At 42.4% G+C, this 22,182-nt stretch overlaps 1 protein-coding gene across 4 annotated transcripts in view; it reads right to left on the bottom strand.

The window, feature by feature from the left end:
- The window catches only part of EVL (Enah/Vasp-like), a 403,985-nt gene that overhangs the window by 82,321 nt on the left and 299,482 nt on the right, over nucleotides 1-22,182 (bottom strand). For all 4 annotated transcript variants that reach the window (XM_069208320.1, XM_069208318.1, XM_069208322.1 and 1 more), the window contains exon 4: nucleotides 18,706-18,772. In XM_069208320.1, the coding sequence (XP_069064421.1) occupies nucleotides 18,706-18,772 (67 nt within the window). The remainder of the gene's footprint in view (nucleotides 1-18,705; nucleotides 18,773-22,182) is intronic.

The raw sequence follows: 22,182 nt of genomic DNA, 5'->3' as shown, positions 1-22,182 counted from the left end.
GCCACTGGGATAGCAGTAGCATACTGGAAAGCAAATGGGCCCTTGAAAAAATGTCAAATAACCCAGCCAAATACTGAAGGAATCTGTGACTAGAATGGGGTTATGGGGGAGCGTTGGGCTGTGACAGCCCAGCCAGATCTGAATGCCGAGCCCTAGCTTTCAGCCTACCAGAGAAATGCCCGGGTAGCATAACAGCCAATCCTGCCCAAAGGGTTACATTTTGACTGAAGAGCAGAGAGGGCCTGGGATAAGTAGTTTCTTGTTGTTCTTCTTTGGAGGGAAGTGATATTAGGAGGCTCGTTGGGACTCCTCATGGACTGGCCAAAGTCCCTCAGAAGACTGAAATTCACAGGACGCCGCCCACTGCCAGACAACCCAAATCTATAAAGCCAGAACTTGATGCGACTAGGAAAACCGTGGAACTACGGACTTGCCAGTTACTGCTCCCATTTTACATTAATTATGTAATCCATGCATCAATATGTTCACAATTATAATGCAGACGCAAAGTGGCAAAATTATATTATGAAAAATCAAAAATATGTTATGCACTATTGTTACGTTATGCTGTGCTATGTGGTTAGCTACTTCTAAAGCGCTAATCGCCAAATTTTCAAGGTGCAGCAAGTTAAAGCTAATTTATTTGACAGGAAACAGAGATTAAAAAGCTTTCATATAATTCCAGGTTGTCAATGCTTTCCTAAAAGATTCACAAGAAAACACTGCACGAATCTGTAGAGGCAGTTGCTTTCAAAGATTTGGGGTCTGATCTGAAAAAGCTCCGATTTCCCAGGTGCGATTTTCCATACATAGGAACTGGTAACCGCAACACACAATTGCGTCTCAGAAATAGTTTGAGGAGATAATGGCTAAACCTTGACACGTTTGTGCAGGTGTGTGCCCGTAGAGAGAACGATATTTAAAACCAATTTGCTTTTGCTTTTTGGTAACCAACCACTACTGAACATAACCTACAGGGGACATTATACAATTCAACACTATGATTCTGAAGCACCTATATTTGCTCACCATTAAACAACTCAAGGGAACTCCAATAATCACACAGGAGACTGGGTAAGGCAATGCAAAGCAAACAACTGTTCCTGAAGAAAGTACACTAATAAAATTACTGACTAACTTAGCTGATATGTGACCATGCATCATATCACAAAAACACCATATGAATCAATAGTGGTGGGGTGTTTATTAAAATTTCATTTTTCCAATGCACTCCTAAATATATGTTTTGTACAAAACCCAAATTGTTATACATAAGCCCTAACGGAATATCCACAAAAGATCAAGACCCTAATTATGACACTGGCGGTAAATCCCGCTTACCGCCACGCTGACGGCCGCCAACTTACCGCACGGTGGCACATATCTGTTCACCATATTATGACACACACACACACCAATCCGACAGAATACAGCCACATACACAAATCCACCAGACCAAAAGTCAGTGATAAACTGGTGGTATCAAAACCCACACCTTTATGCCAACATACCAACACCCACCACAGTATGACCCACGAATCACCATGGCAGACATTCAACGGCGGTAAAACATTGGCAGTACATACCGCCGTGCTCAGAATGGACACCCACGTACAAAACACCACCACAATGGACAACTCAAACAACACACACCACACCCACACCACTATAAAACACACACCCACAGTACCCACAACCCTTTCCGAATACAAATCATTGCCACCAGGCTGACACCAAGACCACTGTGACTAGACACACACACCACTCACCCATACACCCCTCATGCACTCCACATCACACACCCCAACCTATTACCCAACACACCCTCACCAACACACATCACATCACATAACACCCATGGTACAACAAAGGCACCTCCGTTTCACTGAGGAGGTCCTAGATAACTTACAGGAGAACAGGCGGCTGCAGAAGGGACAGTATCAGGGGTTCAGGGAGGACTTGCAGGCCATCAACAATACCCTGATCTCCATAGCAGGGATGCTGGCAGACAGGGCCAACATTATGAGGGAGGCAGTGTCACACCAGCGGGCCCCTGCCACTAGCCAGTCATCTGAACAGCCCTCCACTTCCGCTGCCGCTAGTGGCCAGGAGGCCCTGCCACAGGACCAACAGGCCACCAGCACCACTCCCCCTGCAGAAGGTGAACGACCCTGCAAACATTCCCTGTGAACCAGACAGAAGCCAGAGACACTTGCCAAGACCACCGCCAAGAAATGAGACTCTCCTGATTGTCCCCCTTGTGTCCCACTCAGTCACCTTGTCCACCTTGAACTGCCATTGCTCCCCTTCCTATGTCCCCGTGGACAATGCACCTGTGCTACAAACAGACTTGAACAATACCCCGGACTTTCCCCCATCATCACCCCATCCCATTGCACTTTCCCCTCTATATATTAGCACTACAATAAACACCCTTGGATAAAATTCGAATTAGAGTATTTCATGTATTTCAAATATGTATTGATTGAAACAGCTACAACCATTGCAAATGAACTGTACATAGAATGAGCATAGAATGAATGACCTGTAGCTGGCTGTTGTGATCACACCAGGAGAATTTGTCAAATCACCAACATCTGCAAAGAGAATATCCAGAGGTAACAGTAAGTGGGCAAAGAAGTGGGAAATGCCAACATGGCAATGCCACAAAGAATACAACCAAAGTAATAGAAATGTAAAGTTGCACTCACTGTGTGTCATTGGAAGTACTGACGGAACACAGATGTTCTGTTGTCCACATCCTCATCCTCTGCCTCCTCATCCTCATCCTCATCCTCACTGTCCTCAGGGTCCACTGCTGCCACAAGGGCATCTCCAGTCTCCTCCTCCTGCAGAAAAGGCACATGTCGTCTGAGGGCCAAGTTGTGCGACATGCAGGATGCCACTTCTATCTGGCAGACCTTCTTGGATGAGTAGCACAGGGATCCACCTGTTAGATGGAGGCACCGGAACCTGGCCTTCAGGAGGCCAAAGGTCCTTTCAATGATCCTTCTGGTTCGCCCATGTGTCTCATTATACTTTTCTTCTGCCCTTGTCCTGGCATTTCTCACAGGGGTCAGCAGCCATGATGGGTTTGGGTAACTGGAGTCACCTGCAAATATTGAGGGACAACATTTAGCCACACACTATCCTATATGGCCAACACCATAGGCATACACAAACATATACTGGGTGGGAACCAGGGCTCACCTATTAGCCACACCCTGTGGCTCTGTAGTTGGGACATCACATTTGGGATGCTGCTATTCCTCAGTCCTATGCAGAGCTGGATGGGCGCTTGAGGGCATCACAGCAGCCACAAGGGAGTGAGTATAGTGGCTATCATTGAAACTCACGGCTGGAGGGGTGGTATCTGGGAGGTGGTTGTGTGTCAGTGGGTGTCCCTGGGCCAGGCCAGACATAGCAGCATAGGCCCTCTGGTAGCTAAGGGTTTGATTGTGAAATACTGCTTACCTAGCTTGTTAGTATTCAATACTGGGCAGGGCTACGTATATCCCAGCTGTGCTGCAGTTGGTGGTGTGTACCCCTCCTCATTCCTTGTTGAATAGCCATTTCACTGGTAGGGCTTTGCATAGTGCGTAGGCCTGTTCCCTGTGTGTGAGGGTGCCGTGTACACCAATGGTGGTGTTGGTCCAGTCATTGACACTGTGTATCCTTTGTCTCTCTCCCCCTCTTTCTTATTTTGTCATCCTGTCGTTAATTGCATTAGCATCATCTGGTGGAGGAGCATATGCACCGGCGACACAGGGAGCTGCATCTCACATGACCCTGGAGGCAGAGTCCACCGACGCTGAGGGCACCAATGGGACAGAGGGCGAGGGGAGCACCACGGCGGAGACTGGAGGGGACAATACAGACTCTAGAGCTCCCTGGTGGTGTAGGACACCTCTGTGACCACCCCAGCTGCAGCCGTCACCCCTGTACCAGCACCGCCCTCCCAGTAGCCCCTCAGCGAGTTGCCCGAGCCCTGCTGCCCTGAGTGAGGAGGCTATTGACCTTCTGAGAGCCATCTGTGTAGGGCAAACAACCATTGTGAATGCCATCCAGGGGCTGGCAGCCCAGATGCAGCAATCTAATGCATTCTTGGAGGGCATTCGCGGTGGATTGGCAGAGATCGATTCAGGCTCTGGCCTCCTCTCTGATGGCAGCCGCTGTCCCTGTTTCTACCGTCCCCCCTCCAACTACCACTTCCCAGTCCCATTCTCCTCAACCCCAACCCATCCCAAGCACACAGGCAGACGAGCATGCACATAAGACAACACCCAAGAGTGTCACAGGCAAACACAAGCACCACACTTCATCCCACAGGCACACACACAAACAACATTCATTTGCAGACACAACAACATCCACTCATTCCACTGTCTCCCCCTCCTCCACCTCCCACCCAGTTACGTCCACACTCACACCTGCATGCACTACATCATCATCGACTACCAGCATCATCACCACACCAAGCAGAACAAATACCTCACTGGCAGACACCTCCACAACATCCATACACACGTCCCCTGTGTCCTCTCCCACCGTGTCTGTCCCTCCTCCCCTATAGTACACAAACACCAGCACTCGACACCCAGCAGTCATCCACCTCACACAGCATACAGCCCATGCACCTACACCCAAATCCAGCAGACAAACACCTCCAACAACCATTCCCTCATCCTCCACTCTCATTACTCCTCCCTCTTCCCGCCCCAATGTCCCTAACAAGCTTTTTCTTTCCCAGATTGACCTCTTCCCTACCCCTCCCCCCCGTCCTGCACGTATGGGCAGGGTAGCAAGGACCCAGCCATGCACCTCAGCCAAACATTCCACCGGCCTAGTGGTAGCACCACCTACTCGTGGTGGAAAGGATTCCAGGGCAACAATACTGAAGGGGAAAGAGCCTGCACCAGCTGCACAGAAGGGGGAATGAGCCTGCACCAGCTGAAAAAAAGGGGAAGGAGACTGCACCAGCTGAAAAAAAGGGGAAGGAGCCTGCCCCAGCAGCAGAGAAGGGGAAGGAGCCTGCACCAGCTGCAAAGAAGGAGAAGGAGACTGCACCAGCAGGCAGAGGGGGGAAGAGGCCATCCACCAGTGCCAGGAAGGGTAAGGGACCCCCAGCCCATGAGCAGGTGGAGAGGAGGCAATCTACGCCAGCTGAAGCTGACAGCCATACACCGCTACCACCACCAGCTGTCACAGAGCCCCCACGGCTGGCTCACAGTTCCATAACCTTATAAAAGGAACTCATCTTTGGCTTCTTTACTCTATATGGCTATGGAACTCCTCCATGATTTGCAATATCCTTCTAATGTACTGCAGGGGGTACTTTATCCCTTATGTCTTGCCTCCAGACAGCTTTCTAACCGTGTCGTTTCTCCAGTCGTGTTTTAGAGGTTGCGTTGGAAATTTCCCCGCACGACGGTCGGTGCGTCGATTTTCAATCTTGGTCTGCCAGCTTCACCTGTCAAGGCCCCCGGAACTCAATAGGGCACCACTTGTTAGGGCAGGAGTCTCAGCAAAGAGTCCAGATGCTGGCTAGGGAAGTCTTTGATGGTCCTGAGACTTCAACCGCAGGAGGCAAGGTCAGGACAAGCCCTTGGAGATTTCTTCACAAGCAGGAATGCACAACAAAGTCCAGTTTTTGTCCCCTTTCACCAGGCAGAAGCAGCAACTGCAGGATAGCTCCACAAAGCCCAGTCACAGGCAGGGCAGCACTTCTCCTCAGCTCTTCTCCAGGCAGAGGTTCCTCTTGATGTCCAGAAGGGATCTAAAGTCTGTGGTTTTGGGTGCCCTTCTTATACCTATGTTGACCTTTGAAGTAGGCTTACTTCAAAGGAAAGTCTCTCGTTTGTGAAATCCTGTGTTGCCCAGGCCAGGCTCCACACACACACCAGGGCTTGGAGACTGCATTGTGTGAGGGCAGGCACAACCCTTTCAGGTGTGAGTGACCACTCCTCCCCTCCCTCCTAGCACAGATGGCTCTTCAGGATATGCAGGCTACACCCCAGCTCCCTTTGTGTCACTGTCCAGAGAGAGGTGCAAACAGCCCAACTGTCAAACTGACCCAGACAGGGAATCCACAAACAGGCAGAGTTGCATGGTGTATTGAGTATGTCGACGCAATTGTCCCTTTTTTCCCCTAGCCAAGGGAACTATAAGAGTTTGATCCAGCAATCTATGCATACCTCAAATACCTTTTTCTAAATCCAATGCCAATATCATGGTGAATGAATGAATGTTTGCTAATGTTTCATTCCTTATCCTTAGAAGTCACATGACATTGAGCGCAATATTTATAGTGGGGATGAGCCCATTTTAATCATAATGACCTAACACTGCCATATGGGGATGGAGTCCAACACCTTATTGAGGTACTGAATAATCATGAGGTGGGTCGCAATTTGCGACCCCCTTGCGAATGGCAGCCCTCACAGGGATGGTGGCCTGCTGTGGACAGCAGACCACCATGTCTGTGACTGCTTTTCAATAAAGCAGGTTTTTTTTGTAATGCAGCCCTTTTTCCTTAATGGAAAACGAGATGCATTACAAAAAAAAACAAAAAAACGTTTTCGTTTAATTTTTTCAGAGCAGGCTGTGGTCCATAGGATAATGTTTACAGTGACATTCACAACGGGGAAGGGGTCCCATGGGGACCCCTTCCCTTTTGCAAATGGGTTAGCACCCATTTGAAATGGATGCAAACTGCGATTGGTTTGCGACCGCGTTCGCGGTCACAAACAATCCTACATTGCACTGCGAGTTGCAATTAGGAAGGGAACACCCCTTCCTAATTACGAGTTGCAAACTGGGTTTGTGCATCGCGATGTGCTTTTTGCACGTCGCAAACAGCGGAATTCGCTGTTTGCAACGTGCAAAAATCTACCTACATTTGGCCCTTAGAGACCATACAGGTATGAAGCAAAACAGCAGGATTAGGCCTGAGGCAGAAGGGAAGTATAGAGCTTTGCTAAGCACAGTTCTCTTAGGTGGGAGATAGGTTCTAACATCTGGCTCCTGAATGAAATCTGCACCAACAAAGAAGGATCAAAATAGCAGAAGCATAAGTGAATGGCAGAGGAATGCTGTAGACCACTTCGGACACCTTCAATCTGCCCCTGCATACATGTATTGACAAAGCAAATGTGCTTGGCTTATGACCAAATATGAATGATGTTTCCATCCATGCAGCCACACATGCATTTGTCCCTGTACTCAGTCACGCCTCAACCTGGCACTCATGAATCTATTCATTCTCACATATGAATATTGTTTCATTCATCCTCCCAACCATTTACAATACCACACAAACAACCTCACAAACAAATGAAGAGGCATTGCTGCTAGTTTGTGAGGAGTGTGTAAGGTCTCCTGATAGTGTGCGACTGCTAGTCAGTAAAAGGTGTGAGAACGCCATTTGCAGTGTGTGACTGGTTGTTTGTTTGTGGTGTTTGTTTTCTTCTGATAGTGTGTAAGTGTGCTGTTGCTCATGTCTGAGGGGTGTGAGACTGCTACTCTGAGGAGTGTTAGTGCAGTCGGTAGTGTGTGAATACTAGTCTGTGATGGGTGTGCAAGTGCTTCTATAGGTTTGTGGCTACTTCTCTATTGGGTGTGGGACCGTTGTTGATAGGATAATTTTTCCAGAATGTGGGAGTTAAGAACGCTCTTGGTAGTAATTAACTGGTGCTGAAGATTTTTTGATTTTCCACCATGAGGACTTTAACAGTTCCCTTCATGTTTTCATTGAGAGCATGGCTGAAAACAAGGTGTGTACTTTTTAATAATAGATGGTGGGCGAGTCTTATTCTTGAACAATACTGCAGCAATCATTCCATCTACCATCGTCCAATCATACTCTACATGTGAGTCATGACGGTCTGCTTTTCCTAATGAGGCTATCCAAAGAAGGGAGAGGCAATAACGAACTAGGATATCAATTTATTTACTTTTAGGGAAAATTGCTCAAAGAGCTTTGGTAGGCTGCCCCCAACAACCAACACCACTACATGGATCACAGACCACCACATCATCTGCCCAAGTGTTTTTTAATGGTGTCATGAAGCACCAGTAATAACCAGGTATCAGTGTCCCAGCCCCCGACCATGGACCCCCTGGTGCTTACAGAGTCTCAGACACAGCTTTGGGACTCTGCTTCTGGCCTCCCATGTGGAGTTCCACAACAATTTCTAAGAGCTCCTCTTACTGGCTAATGCTGGTAGGCAGGATCACTGTACTGCAATGTAATGTGGGGAAGAGCACTTTTTCACACAGGGACTGAAAGTGTAATAATTTCTCGTTAGTTAAACCAGCATAGGGCAGCATAACCCCTGTCTGCCTCTGTCCTCTCCATTTGCATGCATGGGCAGCAGCTGTGGGGGAATCCCTGTTGTAGTCCTAAAACAATGCATTAAGGGGCATATTTAAGAAAAGTGGCGCTGCACAAAGTGCAACGCCACTTTTCTTGCGCCACTTAGCGCCCCCCCTAACGCCACCGTGTGTGCGCCGTATTTAAAATACAGTGCACCATGGCGGTAGTTAGGAGACTAGCATCAGAATTGTTTATGCCAGTCCGGCACTTTACAGGATTAGCGCCAAAAATGTTGATTATAATCCTGAAAAGCAACCAGAGGCTTATTTTAACCAATGGAAGACACCTTTTAAAGCCTGCTCTGAACAGGCCTTAAAAGTGCTGAACAAAATGATGCAAAGAAATCTCTTAGATTTCTTTGCTCCATTTTTTGGGCTCCCCTAACGGGGGACTGCCCCCTTTGCATACATTATGCCTGGGGCAGGCATAATGTAGCACCAAGAGTTACAAAGTGGCTCAATGCATGCTTTGCGCCACTTTGTAAATATGGTGCGGCGTTTTGGCCTTCGAACGCCACATTAGTGTCACAAAAATGACACTAAGTGGCGTTAGAATGGCGCTAGGGGCTCTTAAATACGCCCCTAAGTGATTAATGCTGGGGAAAAGAATGAATCACACCACAGCAATTCGGTCATTTACTGGTTACTGAAAGAAGTACCACACATTTGCCTTTGCATCATTACGTTCGTATGTATTTGCCATCTTAAAAGTTCAGAATCAAGTGTGTTGCACCTATGAGTTTGCAAAACACCTATAAAATTTGCTAAATTCGTGATTTTGTGTTTTCTCAAATTCATGGAATTCTGCCTATTCCACGAGTACTAATTTTTTAGCACATGCTTTCAGAGAACGACTGGGTAAAGTAGAAAATCGTTGAAGACTGGTTCAAGCATAAAACTGAAAATGTCTTGAATGCAGGATATAGCTTTGCGTTCAAACGTCAAGCAATATAAAGTAAAATTAACTTTGTGAAATTGCATGTTCATGGGGGATATCAGGAACTGAACTGAAGACACTGCAGGGCAATCAGGGGTTACTAGGCTCCACCTGTGACAATTGGTTTTCCTTTTCCTCTGCTGGCTTGTGAGCGCCATAAACTTGAACACAAATTAAGCGCCACATAAACATCTTAGGACCTGAACCTCATGGCAGAGAGGCAGGATGGTACAAGGTTTTCTCAGGAAAATTGTGTAGTTTGAAGATTGGGAACAAAGCAAAACACCACATGTAATACAACAATTTTTAGCCAACGCTTTTACTTTTAAAAATAAAAATAGTACTTCAACATACTAAACATAGACATACAAATATACACAATGAAAGCCAGGCCTCTCTAGCCACTCTTGATCCACAGATATGTGCAATATGGTCTCTCACTGTTAAACAATGAAACGTTCCTTTCCCTGGTGCTTGTAATTGAGTTCACAATGGCAGACCCCTTTCTATCGAATCTGTCAATGTTCACAATATATCCATCTTGCTATTAAAGTTGTAAAAGGGTTCCCAATGTAAATCCTCTTCCTGCTGAGTTTTGTCATAGGGTTACACCATGTAAAGCACCTTCCTACTCTGACACACACAGTTATGAGAAATAAACTGCTCCATAGCGGACATAAAATTACAAGTTTACACAATGCAAATCAGACCTATCTCTCCTTTCGATCGATTAAAGAAAGGATGTCAATGTTAAAGAATGTAAACCTCTTCCTTTGCATTGTAATCCCTTTTGTATTTGTTAAAATAGTGTAAAATACCCACTTACTCTATTTGCCACAGGGTTTATACAATAAAATCACGTTCTACAGTACGTTTTATGGAGTTAGACCCCATTCAAGGAGCCAGAGGAGAGTCTGAGGCTACTGGGCTCCTACTGTGGTGGCTGAGATAATTTCCCTCTTGTGTCTTCGAGATCCTTCCAACTATGGCTCTGCCATCTGGGCCAAGGACAATCTTTCCTACTCAGGGTAGCGAGGGCAAGCAGTCAAAGGCTTCTCAGAGAGGTAGTGTGGTGGGCAAGGACACAGACCTGAACAATCAACAGAAACAGTAACATATTGTCCATCCCAGTGCTTATCCTTTAGTTAGAAAAGTACTTTAAGCTCACAGCAAAACAAAATACTACACAGTTCAATAGAGGTCTCAGTTGCAGGGTTGTAATCTCATCTACAAGTCAGTGAAATTCAATACAGTTCCCTTTTCCCGCTAAATGAGTTCATTCATGTCTACAGTCTCCAGAAGACAGCACAGTATACACAGTAATTAGGCACATGTGCAGTTCCCTTTACATGACCACACTGGCTAAATTTGTAAATCAGTTTAAAGGTTTTCACTGACCAGAGTTCACTAGAACAAAAGTCCTAAGTTCAAGTGTCAGATTTTGCTGCATGTTCAGTCTCTTGTTCTTCTCAGTGGAGATAGAGCTCTGTTGGAGCTGGTGGGTGTATTCTTCATACCTGCTCCTGCAGTGGTGGCTTTGTTGATGCGGGGGCCACAATGGCGACCTCTCTCAGAACACAAGCCACTAGTTGAGATCAACCTGGCAGCCTACATAGCAAGCACTCCTGTTTGGCAGTTGTGTGGCCTCCCACGCTGAATGCATAGAGGCCCTTATAACAGCAATTGTAGCCTATGGGTTGCATCTTCTGCTGTGTGCATCGTCTCAATTATGGACTCTGGGCTGATCAGGGCTCCGCAAAAGTGGCAATCAGGGATTTTCATCTTCGATATCCGGTAGTAGCAGCACCAATTTCGAGAGCACATTGCATGATGTCAGGTGACATGTTGATGCCTTGCAAATGAAGGTCCTGTGGCACGTAACAATGGAAACTCCTCAGGGCACTGGAAGACCGCTTCCAACATGGGTCAGTCTAGCCTCCACTCTGTCTGGCAGTCCACTTCCTCTAGGTGTTCCTTACACTAAGAACACACTGGCCTTCTCCGCCTGTAGTTACTTTCCTTTCTAAGTGGGCAAGCAGGTGCCTAGATACTAGGCAGATCATCCGCTCCCCCAGAAAGAAGTGCAGACATGTGATATCCCTTAGCCTTTGGGAGACTGGCTGTTATGTGAATACAACAGCTGGTTAAACAATAGTTCTTCAAGTATTCTCCAGAGCAGTCCTTTCTTTGTCATTAAGAACTTGGAACCAGAAAAAAGTGGGGTGGTTTGGGGCTTATTTTATACTCATTTCTGACAGGGGATATGGTTCTGGAACCAATTTGGGTTGGTTATCTTTCAAATCCCATTTGCTGGTTGTTTCTCAGACAGAGCCACTGTGAAAGTTGATGGCTCTCACAGAAGGTAGCAATGCTGCTGGCTCCAAGCATGAGTATCCAAAAAGGGCACAATGAAATGTGAGACAACTCATATGTTCCTCGATGCCATTAGCCTTATTAAAGAAGTAATCAGGGACAGACAAAATGGGCTAGAAATGTCCTCACCTTGAACAGAAACTGCTGACTGCCACCTCACCTCTTTCCATCTACCAAATGCTGTGGACGAGCTAATCAGCAGCCCTCTGCTAATAAGGACCTCATTGAATTTTTAAGGGTGGCGCTGTGACCCTTACTTCAGTGTCAGGATCTCCACCTTCAAGCCAATGGTATGCAAACAATACAATTCTACGGTCTGGATGAGCTGTATCCACCTCCCATCTTGTGCAATGCTAAACTAGGGGCCAAACAAAGTAGACTCCTGTGGACCAAGTATTCAGACTTTCCCCATACACAGAGAGTCCTACACTCATGCTACACATCCAGTGCACACACAGAGGACGGTGGCCCTCCCCGGTCTTAAGGACCCTCTTGGACCCAAATTGGCCACCCCTGTTTATAGCTTCATTTTATATTTCATATTATTTTGCTGAGCTGCTTTTAGTAATGACATTTACATGCAATTGTTGCATGATAGTCTTCTAGGAATCTGTGCTACGAGTTGCTTGTTTGGTAAGCCTTTGCACGACATGTGATTTGTACTTTCTGTTCAAGGCTAGGAACAATGTACACAATATCATGGTTCTTATGTTGCCCATCCAGGACACAGCTTCTAACATCTAGACATAGCATTGCATCATAGCTGTGATTCCAAGACAGTATGCCTTTACTATATAAACCATGCACTGACCTGGAAGTACAGAGGACATTCCTGACACTACCGTCCTGGTACGAATGCTGTGCAATATGCAGCTTGCTGGAGCTTATCTACCAGCTTCCTGAGAGGACTGCTATCTACACCACAGGCTGACTCCTGGCATGGTCTTCAGGTATGGGATTGAAGCTAATCACTTAGATCGGGCCACGCAGAGGGGTACACTCGCTATGATCTCAGCATCTTAGGGTTAGATAGGTACCTTCAGAACCTCTAGAGCATATAGAGTCACACTTATCATAGCTGGACTGTTGATCTTCTTTACCATATTTGTAATGCTGATTACTTTGCTTCATTTAATCTGCCTAATTATCGCCACTGGCTCTCTTTATGCAAGACTGCAACTATTTCTTAAATGTTTTGAAAACTAATCTTGCATCTCATTGTGTTCCACCTTGACATGCATGAGTGATACCAGGAAAGGGAAAGAAATGTTTCCACGACTTCCCTGGAGAGTCAGTGTGTCCTGTTCAGATTGACATAATCACCTTCCACCCCAGTAGGTTTGGGGGTTTGATGAGGCGCTGAGAGCTAGCCAGGAATTGGGACAACAGTTACTGATGGTGTGGACGGATTCAGTCTCCCACATTCTGAAATTCTGCCGTACTAAATACGCAGTCCTATCATCTGAGTGGGAACCGTATAACACCTGGTCATTGTTTGTTCTTCAGCCCTGCCTATCTACAATAGGAATAACAGGCTTGCATATAACACAGCACAACAAATCTTGTTGCTCCTCAAGATGTATGCCAGGTGCACCACCTTCGAAACTTAGAATTAGGTGTTTTTTTTACTACAGATCGCCCATTACTAAAAAATAAAAACAAAGATACATATTGTTTTCCATCTGTATTTGTGTGCAAAATCAACAATCTCCCGGCCTTAGTTATAATGTAATATATAATGTTTATGTGCGGTTCCCTCTTGTCACTCTCTGTCCTATAGATTTCTTAGTCAGTCACAAAAGCTATTTTAGGTAAAGTTATTTGTGAATTAGATATGCCACTTTTGACCTAATATGGAGTATCACGAGCATCTGATGCAGGGAACTGGTATGTGATATTGGTAACATTGGGGACTTTTTTCTCTTGTACCTTTAAACAAAGCCTTCAAAGGTGTTGAGATGCATTTTTCAGAATTAGAACAGAAGATTTTTTTCCACAGTTCACATTCGGCCTGCCTATAAAATAAATACATTTTAAGAGGTTCCTTCTACATTGTATGCAATAAAACTGTACAAATATGGGATATACTTGCTTCATGCTTTGCTTTTCTCTATCAGCCTTAAAATTGCTCAGTAGATATGCATATACAATAATATAAACAAATTATTGCAGTCTTTTTAATGCAATCTAAACATTATAAATGATATAACTATGTCCAGCAGACAATCCCAAAAGTCATATGTTTACTGTTAAATGGGAAAATCTTACCGAAGCACTGACACAACAGTTAATTTCAATTATTGTGTCCGGTGCCATTACTGGACTTTGTCTAACAGTCATTCCAAGGATTCCTCTAATGGCGAACAAAATACCATCAGAGGAGCTGCAAGACTTGAAGCAACCAGTGCCAAGCCAGAACAAGATAATCATAGTACAATGTGACGTTGTAAAGATGAATACTCTGCAATGTGATAGTTCATTGCTGGCAAGGGATCCAACATTGAATCCCAGCAAGCATGACAATACAAAAATAACTTATTGGGTCACTGCTAATGAAACAGCCGAGAAGCCAACCATTGACATTTTATCTCTCCCATGGTCTGATGTCATATCTATTTCTGGATGAATAAAATATACACTAGTGAAAGTGTGTTGACGTACACTGGTACAGAGTAGTACTCTATTTTTATTTACAATTATGCTCTGCCTTTTCTATTTCAGAGACTAACACATCAACATTTAATTTTGGATGGGGGAGACATTCCTACCTTCATGACCAGTAATATTAAAAATAATTTGGACCTATAAACTGAGGACTTTGGTGTTTGTTTTGGAATATAAATGGTGATTATATGTGATATAATGTTGTCTAGACAGTGCAGCTATGGATTTAAAATCCATTCCCAACGTTAAAAAATATATGTGAAGAATAGCTAACACAACAAACTAAAAGTATTACAATATCATTCTTTCAAAGCAAATATCAACATAACAGCTGAACCCTTTATATAATATACCGAGGTTTCAAACCAATGGTTTTTACTACTGAACTAGTTATGTGCCACTATGAATGTAGACAACTTCTACGAAAGAAATAGGCATTTAAAAGTCAAAGGAATTCATTTTGAATTTAGTTCCACATGTGAGGTTTGTCACATTCTGCTTAACTTTGCGGGTATAAATATCATCTATCACATTCTTGAGTATATTTTTATTAGCCCTAAGTGTGTGTTCTGGCCTGTAAATATCAGCATCAGAATCCTTCATTGGTCCTAATGGGGAATGTGCTTGGTTGGCAAACATCAGCTGTGCCTTCTTCAGAAAGTTCTTTGAAGAACTTCCTAACTTTTAGAAAAATTGTAGTTAGCGATGTTTTTTAAACAGTGTGTGGAAAAAACAACTTGAGTTTTTTTTCAGTTAAAAATAATCCAGCCAGAAATATGTTTGCTGGAAAATTGCTCTGTGTAAAAATTTTATGCACATAATTTTGCTTTCTGATGAAGATTTGCATAAACTAAGCACTTCAGAGTTGTGGATTTAACACAATTTCTCCAGTGGCACGTAAAGTTCACACAGCCCTTGTCCTATGCTCCAAAACCTAAGATCTAATAAAAAAGATCTTACTTTTTCTTCTTGTAAAATTTGTTTTTGCTAATTCAGTGATGCTACTTGTCTCCTACATGTGCAGTCCAAAATGTCAACTTGCAACTTCTTGAACATTTTTACCATTAGTGAGTGTATAAGGATCCTTCAAAACCAGGAATTAAACTGGAACTCAAGTAATCTTCCAGAGCAACAAAACATTTAGTAACATAACTTACACCAGCCTAAACATTAACTAAACCATAAAATTACCATTAGCATACAGCTGGTGGAAAATAGCAAAATCCATAATGTTGAATCATAGGTCTGTGGTTTTGCCAAAGAAACAAGAGTGTTTTGTAAAAGGTTGCTCTGAATACTACTTTCTTAAATACATTGTTGATAGATCGATGGGTGAGTTTTAATTTTTCTTGGCACATCTACACTTGGAATGGTGACTCCCATGTGAAGTATGGACTTGACTGTTCACATAGAATTATTCAGCATTATTAGCTTACTAGGAAAAGGCATTTTGGGCAAGTTTATATCTTCTCACAATAAGGAACATATATACAATCAAATGTTAAGTGGGAATTCTTTGTAACATAAAATTCAACCAATGCACTACCAGAAGCAACCAGGTTATTCTAATGGTCTAAACTTAAACATTTAAGTCTCTATTTACAAAAGAAGGTCTGCATGTGTAGATCTACTCTTGTGTACAGTATATCTACTCCGACTCCTAAGTGCAACTTTCCACTTTTGGTGCCAGCCATCATTACCATATGTAAATTTATAGCTAGATGCAGACATACAAGTATCCACCCATCAAATGATGGGGTTGAGAGTTCTATGACTGAAATTATTAGTATAAATTTACTACTGGTGACTTTCTGCTGCTTTGTGGAGATTTCTGTCACCTGAGTGGAGATCCCCCTATAGTAAAGGATAGGGAATTTTAGGTAAATAATTGCAAATTAATGAAAAATAACTATTGCTTTTTAAAATAAAAAGGTATTTCCCTAACTCCAATTCATCTAGAACTACCACAGTAACAAGACATGACATGTCACTAAAAAATATTTTAAAAATGCATTTGAATAATATTTTCCTTTATATTTCAATCATTTTCAGAAAAAAAATGAATTCAAATGTTAATGTGCCCTTCAGCAGTGTTAAAGTATAATTTGTGTTGAATTTCACCAGTTATGCAAGTTACATATTATTACATTTGTGATTTAATTTAAAAATATTTTACAGTATATTGTACTAAATGTTTTTACATAAATGAAAAATAATCAATTATAAATGTTTAATAAAAAATATTTAATAATAAAAATGAAATTACATTAAGTAAAGCTTTATTAAAAAATACTGTTTTATTTATTTTACATGCTTCCCTATGTGCTCTCAAATGATTTCTATGGGAGTATGTTGCAATACCAGTGGTTGGCCATGTGTGGTAACTGACTTACTCCAATGCTGACTTGGAGTACACCTGAGCTTGTTTCGTCAGTAGTACTATTGCATAGGTGTGTGTATTGTATTAGAATATCCCTTCCTAAACCTCTACTCCAAATTCCCTTAATCTTGCTCATTTTGAAGTAAATATTCCCCATTTTCTGACCACTCCTCCTAATTCCTTCCACATTTACTACTAAATCTTATACCCTCATGTGCAGAGACCCCTGCCACCAGGATGGAGATCTCCTTACAGAAAAGATATTAGAGGCTGAGTGAGAAATCCCTAGCACAGGTTTGTGAATTGCATTTTGGAGTACGTAAAGTAATTTTATTTTACATACTCCAAAACTGATTTTATGGCTAGGCCCCTTTATATCTCTAAGATGGAGTTTGTGAAGCATAGGTAGCTTGTTTCATAAGTAAGTGGACATGTAGTTTGATGCTGGAACTATTTTTACTATAATACTCAAGTATGTGACTAAAACTTTAAATATGGTGCAGTTGGCGACTAATTGGTCCAACTTATCTTCTGATGGCCTGTAAGGTAGTCCTCAAATTTCCCTAATTTTACCAAGAATAAAAGGACAGTAAATGCCCACTTTTTGTTTCCAAATTGCTTTGTCTTACAATCAGTGCACCTGTCAAAATTCTATATAACTATAGGATTGGAGGAGAGACGATTCCATGAACAACAAGTTAAAATTGCTGTGCTGTTAAAGTATCTTTGTTGAAAGATACCCAATGTAATGACAGTATGGATTGACAATTTATCATTATAAAGTGGTCCGTGGTCAAAATTAATCCAATGATGAGAGGCTGATTCTACTGACAACAAAAAGATTCAACAGAAATCTTTGGAGAACCTGCTCAGATCTCCGCTCACCTAGTTTCCACCATTGTGCAATGCTTCATGACGCCCTGACACATTTACACATACAAACTCTGAAACAACTGCTATTGTATCACGTTTATCTTTTCAAACTTTAGGGATGAAATTAAGAATAAAAAAGGGGTACCTTTAGAGTAAAATGTCCCATTTCACAACCCACTGTGTTGAAAATGGACTTCTACTTTAAGTGTAAAGATGAGTCGTCTTCACACAGGAAGCGTTGTTTCATTCGCAAACACCACATCACCTACAGCCAGTCCGTGTCTCACAGGTTGTTCACCTGGGATAATGGATTCACATGCGGTATACAGTAAGTTGTACAGAGGTGAGGAGGGACAAACTATTTGAGGGTAGGGGAAGGCAGGTGAAGGAAAGAGAGGGTAGCGCAAATAAAGGGTTGAAATATTATCTGACATTTTATCAGTAAAGTACAGCACTACCTGAACCAAAGGCAGGCTTACTGATCAGAAGTCTAACCTGTCATTTCCAGAGACAGTAGTTGGGTGGATGGGTTTTCTCTATCCTGGCCTCTATCCTTCTGGAACAGCTGCTACAAGTGTTGAGCCTTCCTCGTTTGGAAAGGAAGTTGATGTTATGTATGGGCAAGTCAGCACCAAGAAACTCTTGGAGATGTCTGAGAACATCTAACCATCAAAACATCTGGCATTATATCACTACACATAGTATCATATAATCAAAATAGTTTTTCCCTATTTTTGCCTGTCCGACAACCTAAACTATATACACTTACCGGATTAAGATGTGATTACTCTGTTTAAGCTACAGAAGGTAGATCCTACTAGATGAAATCCATCAGTGAGTTTACGCATACTCTTCTACCAAACTCTCATGTTGATAAACACAAGATGGCATCACGTTTGTGAACATATAAAGCAGAGCAAAATCAAAGATTTTCAAATAGCATCTAGCGCAAAAAGATGGAAATTTTCCAACACCTGTAAAACTCTCTTCAGAGCAGTCCAAGGATTGTGGTTCACAGGCATGCAGTTATGAATTTAACTCTGGCCTATGGCTGTACCACCATGAAAGCACCTGAACTCGTCTGGTATCAGAAGACACTTCTCACCTTCTCTGTATTTCCATTTCATCTGGGGAGGGCCCATTCTGAATATTCTGACGCTGGGTTGCTGGACCTGCAGAGGTGTGATAAGGTGTAATTAAAACATCAAATTTAACATGGCAAAAAGCATTTGATGTGCTTGCACTTTTATTACACATATACTAAAAGATTTGCTAACATATACAAAGGTTACATTTATTTTTATATTAATGTTTTCTCAGTCATTGAGGGCACCATGAATAATAGGAGAGATGAGCTAATCAATGATGTCCAAATATTTAGATCTGCGAAACTGCGTCATTAGCAGAATGAAACTAGGAACAGTTATCTGGGAAGATGTATTTCTATGCAAAGCTCTGCAAAGTTTGCAATGTTTTTATTTTGCAACTTCAATGTGAACATCATAAGCCTAGATTCTATATATACTGTACATATCAATATTTAGCATCAAGAAATGGTTTTTAATAGAAAATATGTGCCTGAAAACAGACTGTGTTCCTTTCTTGTGCAGTCACTCTGCAAGGAACGTGTTCATAAAAGGTCAACTTAAATTTTCCAGTTTTGTTTGTTTCTATTAATGTAAAAAATGCCTAATATTGCAGACAAAAATTATCTCACAATACTAAAAAACCTTTCCTCGTTCATACACCCGCAAGGCTTTTCAGCTTTCATCAAAGGTGAACACCAGGAACCTTGCAAAATTTGCTGACGAAGAAGAGCATTTTATCTAAAGACTGGAGGCTCATATTATGCTTTCTTTTCCTGCTTTATTTTTAATAGAAGCTCCAGTCAAAAAACGTTAACCAATCCCAGAAGGTTAGCAAAACAGGCTACCAATGGGAAATAATAAAGAAACAATGAACCAATCAAAGAAGTGATACACGTAAGAATACCTATTTTGACTGCAAGCAGCCTTCTTTTCTTGCTGCTCGCAGTCAAGATAAGTATATCTTTTAGTGCGCTCAAGGCTATTTATATTTTCAAGTGTATTTCGTTAATAACTACTTAAGTTTATATTTGTTCTGAACAGGTTCCCTGACTTCTCTTTATTCGCTTCCATATTTTATTGTTCTCTTTGGATTCCCCCTCCCCTTCCAACCGTTATGGTCGACGTGACCGTTTCAGCGCTTCTTACCGTGCTCACTCGTTTCCTCACACGCCGCTTCAACGTGTGCTGTATTTTGGCATTCGCTTCCTCTTCATCTACGTCTCCCGGCCACAGGCTCCCAAATTCTGCCTCTCTGGTGCTCATTCTTCCTCCTGGAGGTGCGGCCTCTCAATCTCCTCACTCCAGTTGGCAGCTTTGACTTTGCCTTCACGCCCCTCAGCTCTGGGACCTCCTCCTTCAGTTTTAACCCCTTTTTACCAGTTTTTTCTACTTACTTTACTATCATAATGGATTTTTCCTCGTTCTTTGAGGAAAATCAATGACAACGATGAGGATTTTACAAATAATTTAAACAAATTTATTCAATCCTCTGTCGCCAAGGCGGTAACTGCCTCAATGAATAAAGTATCTAAACAGTTTGAAAATACTGAGTCATCCTTTTTATCACAATCTAAATTGGCCCTATCTCCGGGGGAAAAGTAGAAAGCGCAAAGCCACTGAAGCTTCTCAAGACACTGAATCCAATTTAAATTCTGCACTTTTGAACAGAGAGTCTTTCTCACACAGGACAGAGGACGAAGTTCCTCACAGGCCTCCGAGTAAGGAGGGGAAAACTTTGGGCTCTAAGAGTAAAAAAAAAAAAAACCTTCCTCATAACAACTTTCATCGCTCCTCATCCTCTAAAGGACAGGATTTCCTGCCTCATCCAGTGACGCCTAAGGATTCATTTCAGCCATCTCTGTACAAGACTGATAATGTTTTTCATTTGGACTACATTCAAGAATTGTTTTCTTGAATTTTAGCTATATGTATAATAGCATATATATTTCCAATTTTTCTATCTTATTCATGACTTTCTCGCAGAAGAAAAGAGGGCTGCTTGCAGTCAAGTTATATATTCTTTACGTGTATCACTTCCTTGATGGGTTCATTGTTTCTTTATTATTCCCCATTGGTAGACTGTTTTGCTAACCTTCTGGGATTGGTTAACGTTTCTTGACTGGAGCTGCTATTCAAATTAAAGCAGGAAAAGAAAGCATAATACTCACCTCCGTGCCTTTAATAAAATTAAGACTTTCTACCATAAATAATTTGGAAAATCTACATTGTCATGCCAATACTAAGTCCCCTATAGGGCCTTACTAATGACAACTCAACATGTACATGGAATAGCATAGTGCAAAATCAATTGCCGTTTGCTCATTTGGGATCAATTAAAAATCCTGAAATTACTAATTACACGTCACCCACATCCACTTTTTATGGTTCCTAAATTATCCAAAAAGTGACACAAAATAAAAAAATATATAAATGATTCAATACTTGTAACACTAATAATGTACAGTATTCCAGTCTTTCTTATGTAGTGCATTGTGCTGACATAAGAAGTATGTTAAAACTTGATTATTAAAAATAAAAACGGTAACTCACTGGTGAGCTGCTCAGTTACAGGTTGCTTTTCACTCTGACAATTACCCTAACATAGATAGACAGCTGCTTTTCTTCGCATGCACACTCAATCACTCCTGTAAACTCACACACAGTTGTGCAAGTCAGCGCCTCTGAAGCGCACACAAATCAGAACTTGACACATCTCTTCTGTCACGTAGGAGCAGCAAGTTTAGGCACAGAGATACTCGGAGCTTCTGAAAGATACAACAGGCACAAGCACACAGAAATAATAAGACATGCTCAGGGGTAAGCCTCCACCCTGCGGTGACAAGTGTGAGTGGGGCATTGCTTAACCTGTAACAAAAACATAAAAGCATTTGAAAAGCCAAAAAGTCTGGTTTGGGTTGCCAGCCTTTTGGCCTTGTCTGAGTATTTGATTTGTCTTGATTTTCACAAAACTTTGTTGGGGAAGTTGAAAGGCCCTCCTCAACCTGAAAAAAAACATTGGTTAAAGGAAAAAATAGTTTTTGATCTCAAGGTTTTTCTTTGGAACCTGCCAAATGTGGTGTTCCCGAATACTAAGGCTGCCTAGCCGTGATTCCATCTCAGCCCTCTTTCTTTTTTTTTCGCCCACCCTGCACATCTCACTGTTGCAGATTCTTTTATATCTCTGTTACTATTTTCTTATCTTTCTCTTACTTCTCCGCCTTTCTGTCTCTCCGTCTAGGTAAACGTTTGATAAAGAAAAATAAGTGTGGAACCTACAAATGCATGGTTTTGCTCACCACCTGGAACCAAATTAAGCTGTGGAGCAAAAATCTTCGGAACAATATGTAAATTAAATGGAGATTTATTTGTTTCTCTTGCAATAGTTTGTATTTTTGTGCGTTTCCCTGATATGTCACACAAAGTTGGCCTGCAAACACTTTTCTATGAAATAACATATCAGCTTATTGTAGAAATGCACTTTGGTCAAATGGAGC

Source organism: Pleurodeles waltl, chromosome 9 (genome assembly GCF_031143425.1).
Source record: "Pleurodeles waltl isolate 20211129_DDA chromosome 9, aPleWal1.hap1.20221129, whole genome shotgun sequence".
Taxonomy (NCBI): Eukaryota; Metazoa; Chordata; class Amphibia; order Caudata; family Salamandridae; genus Pleurodeles; species Pleurodeles waltl.
The sequence above is the reverse complement of the archived record's forward strand: the minus strand, read 5'-3'. Positions and strand labels throughout refer to the sequence as shown.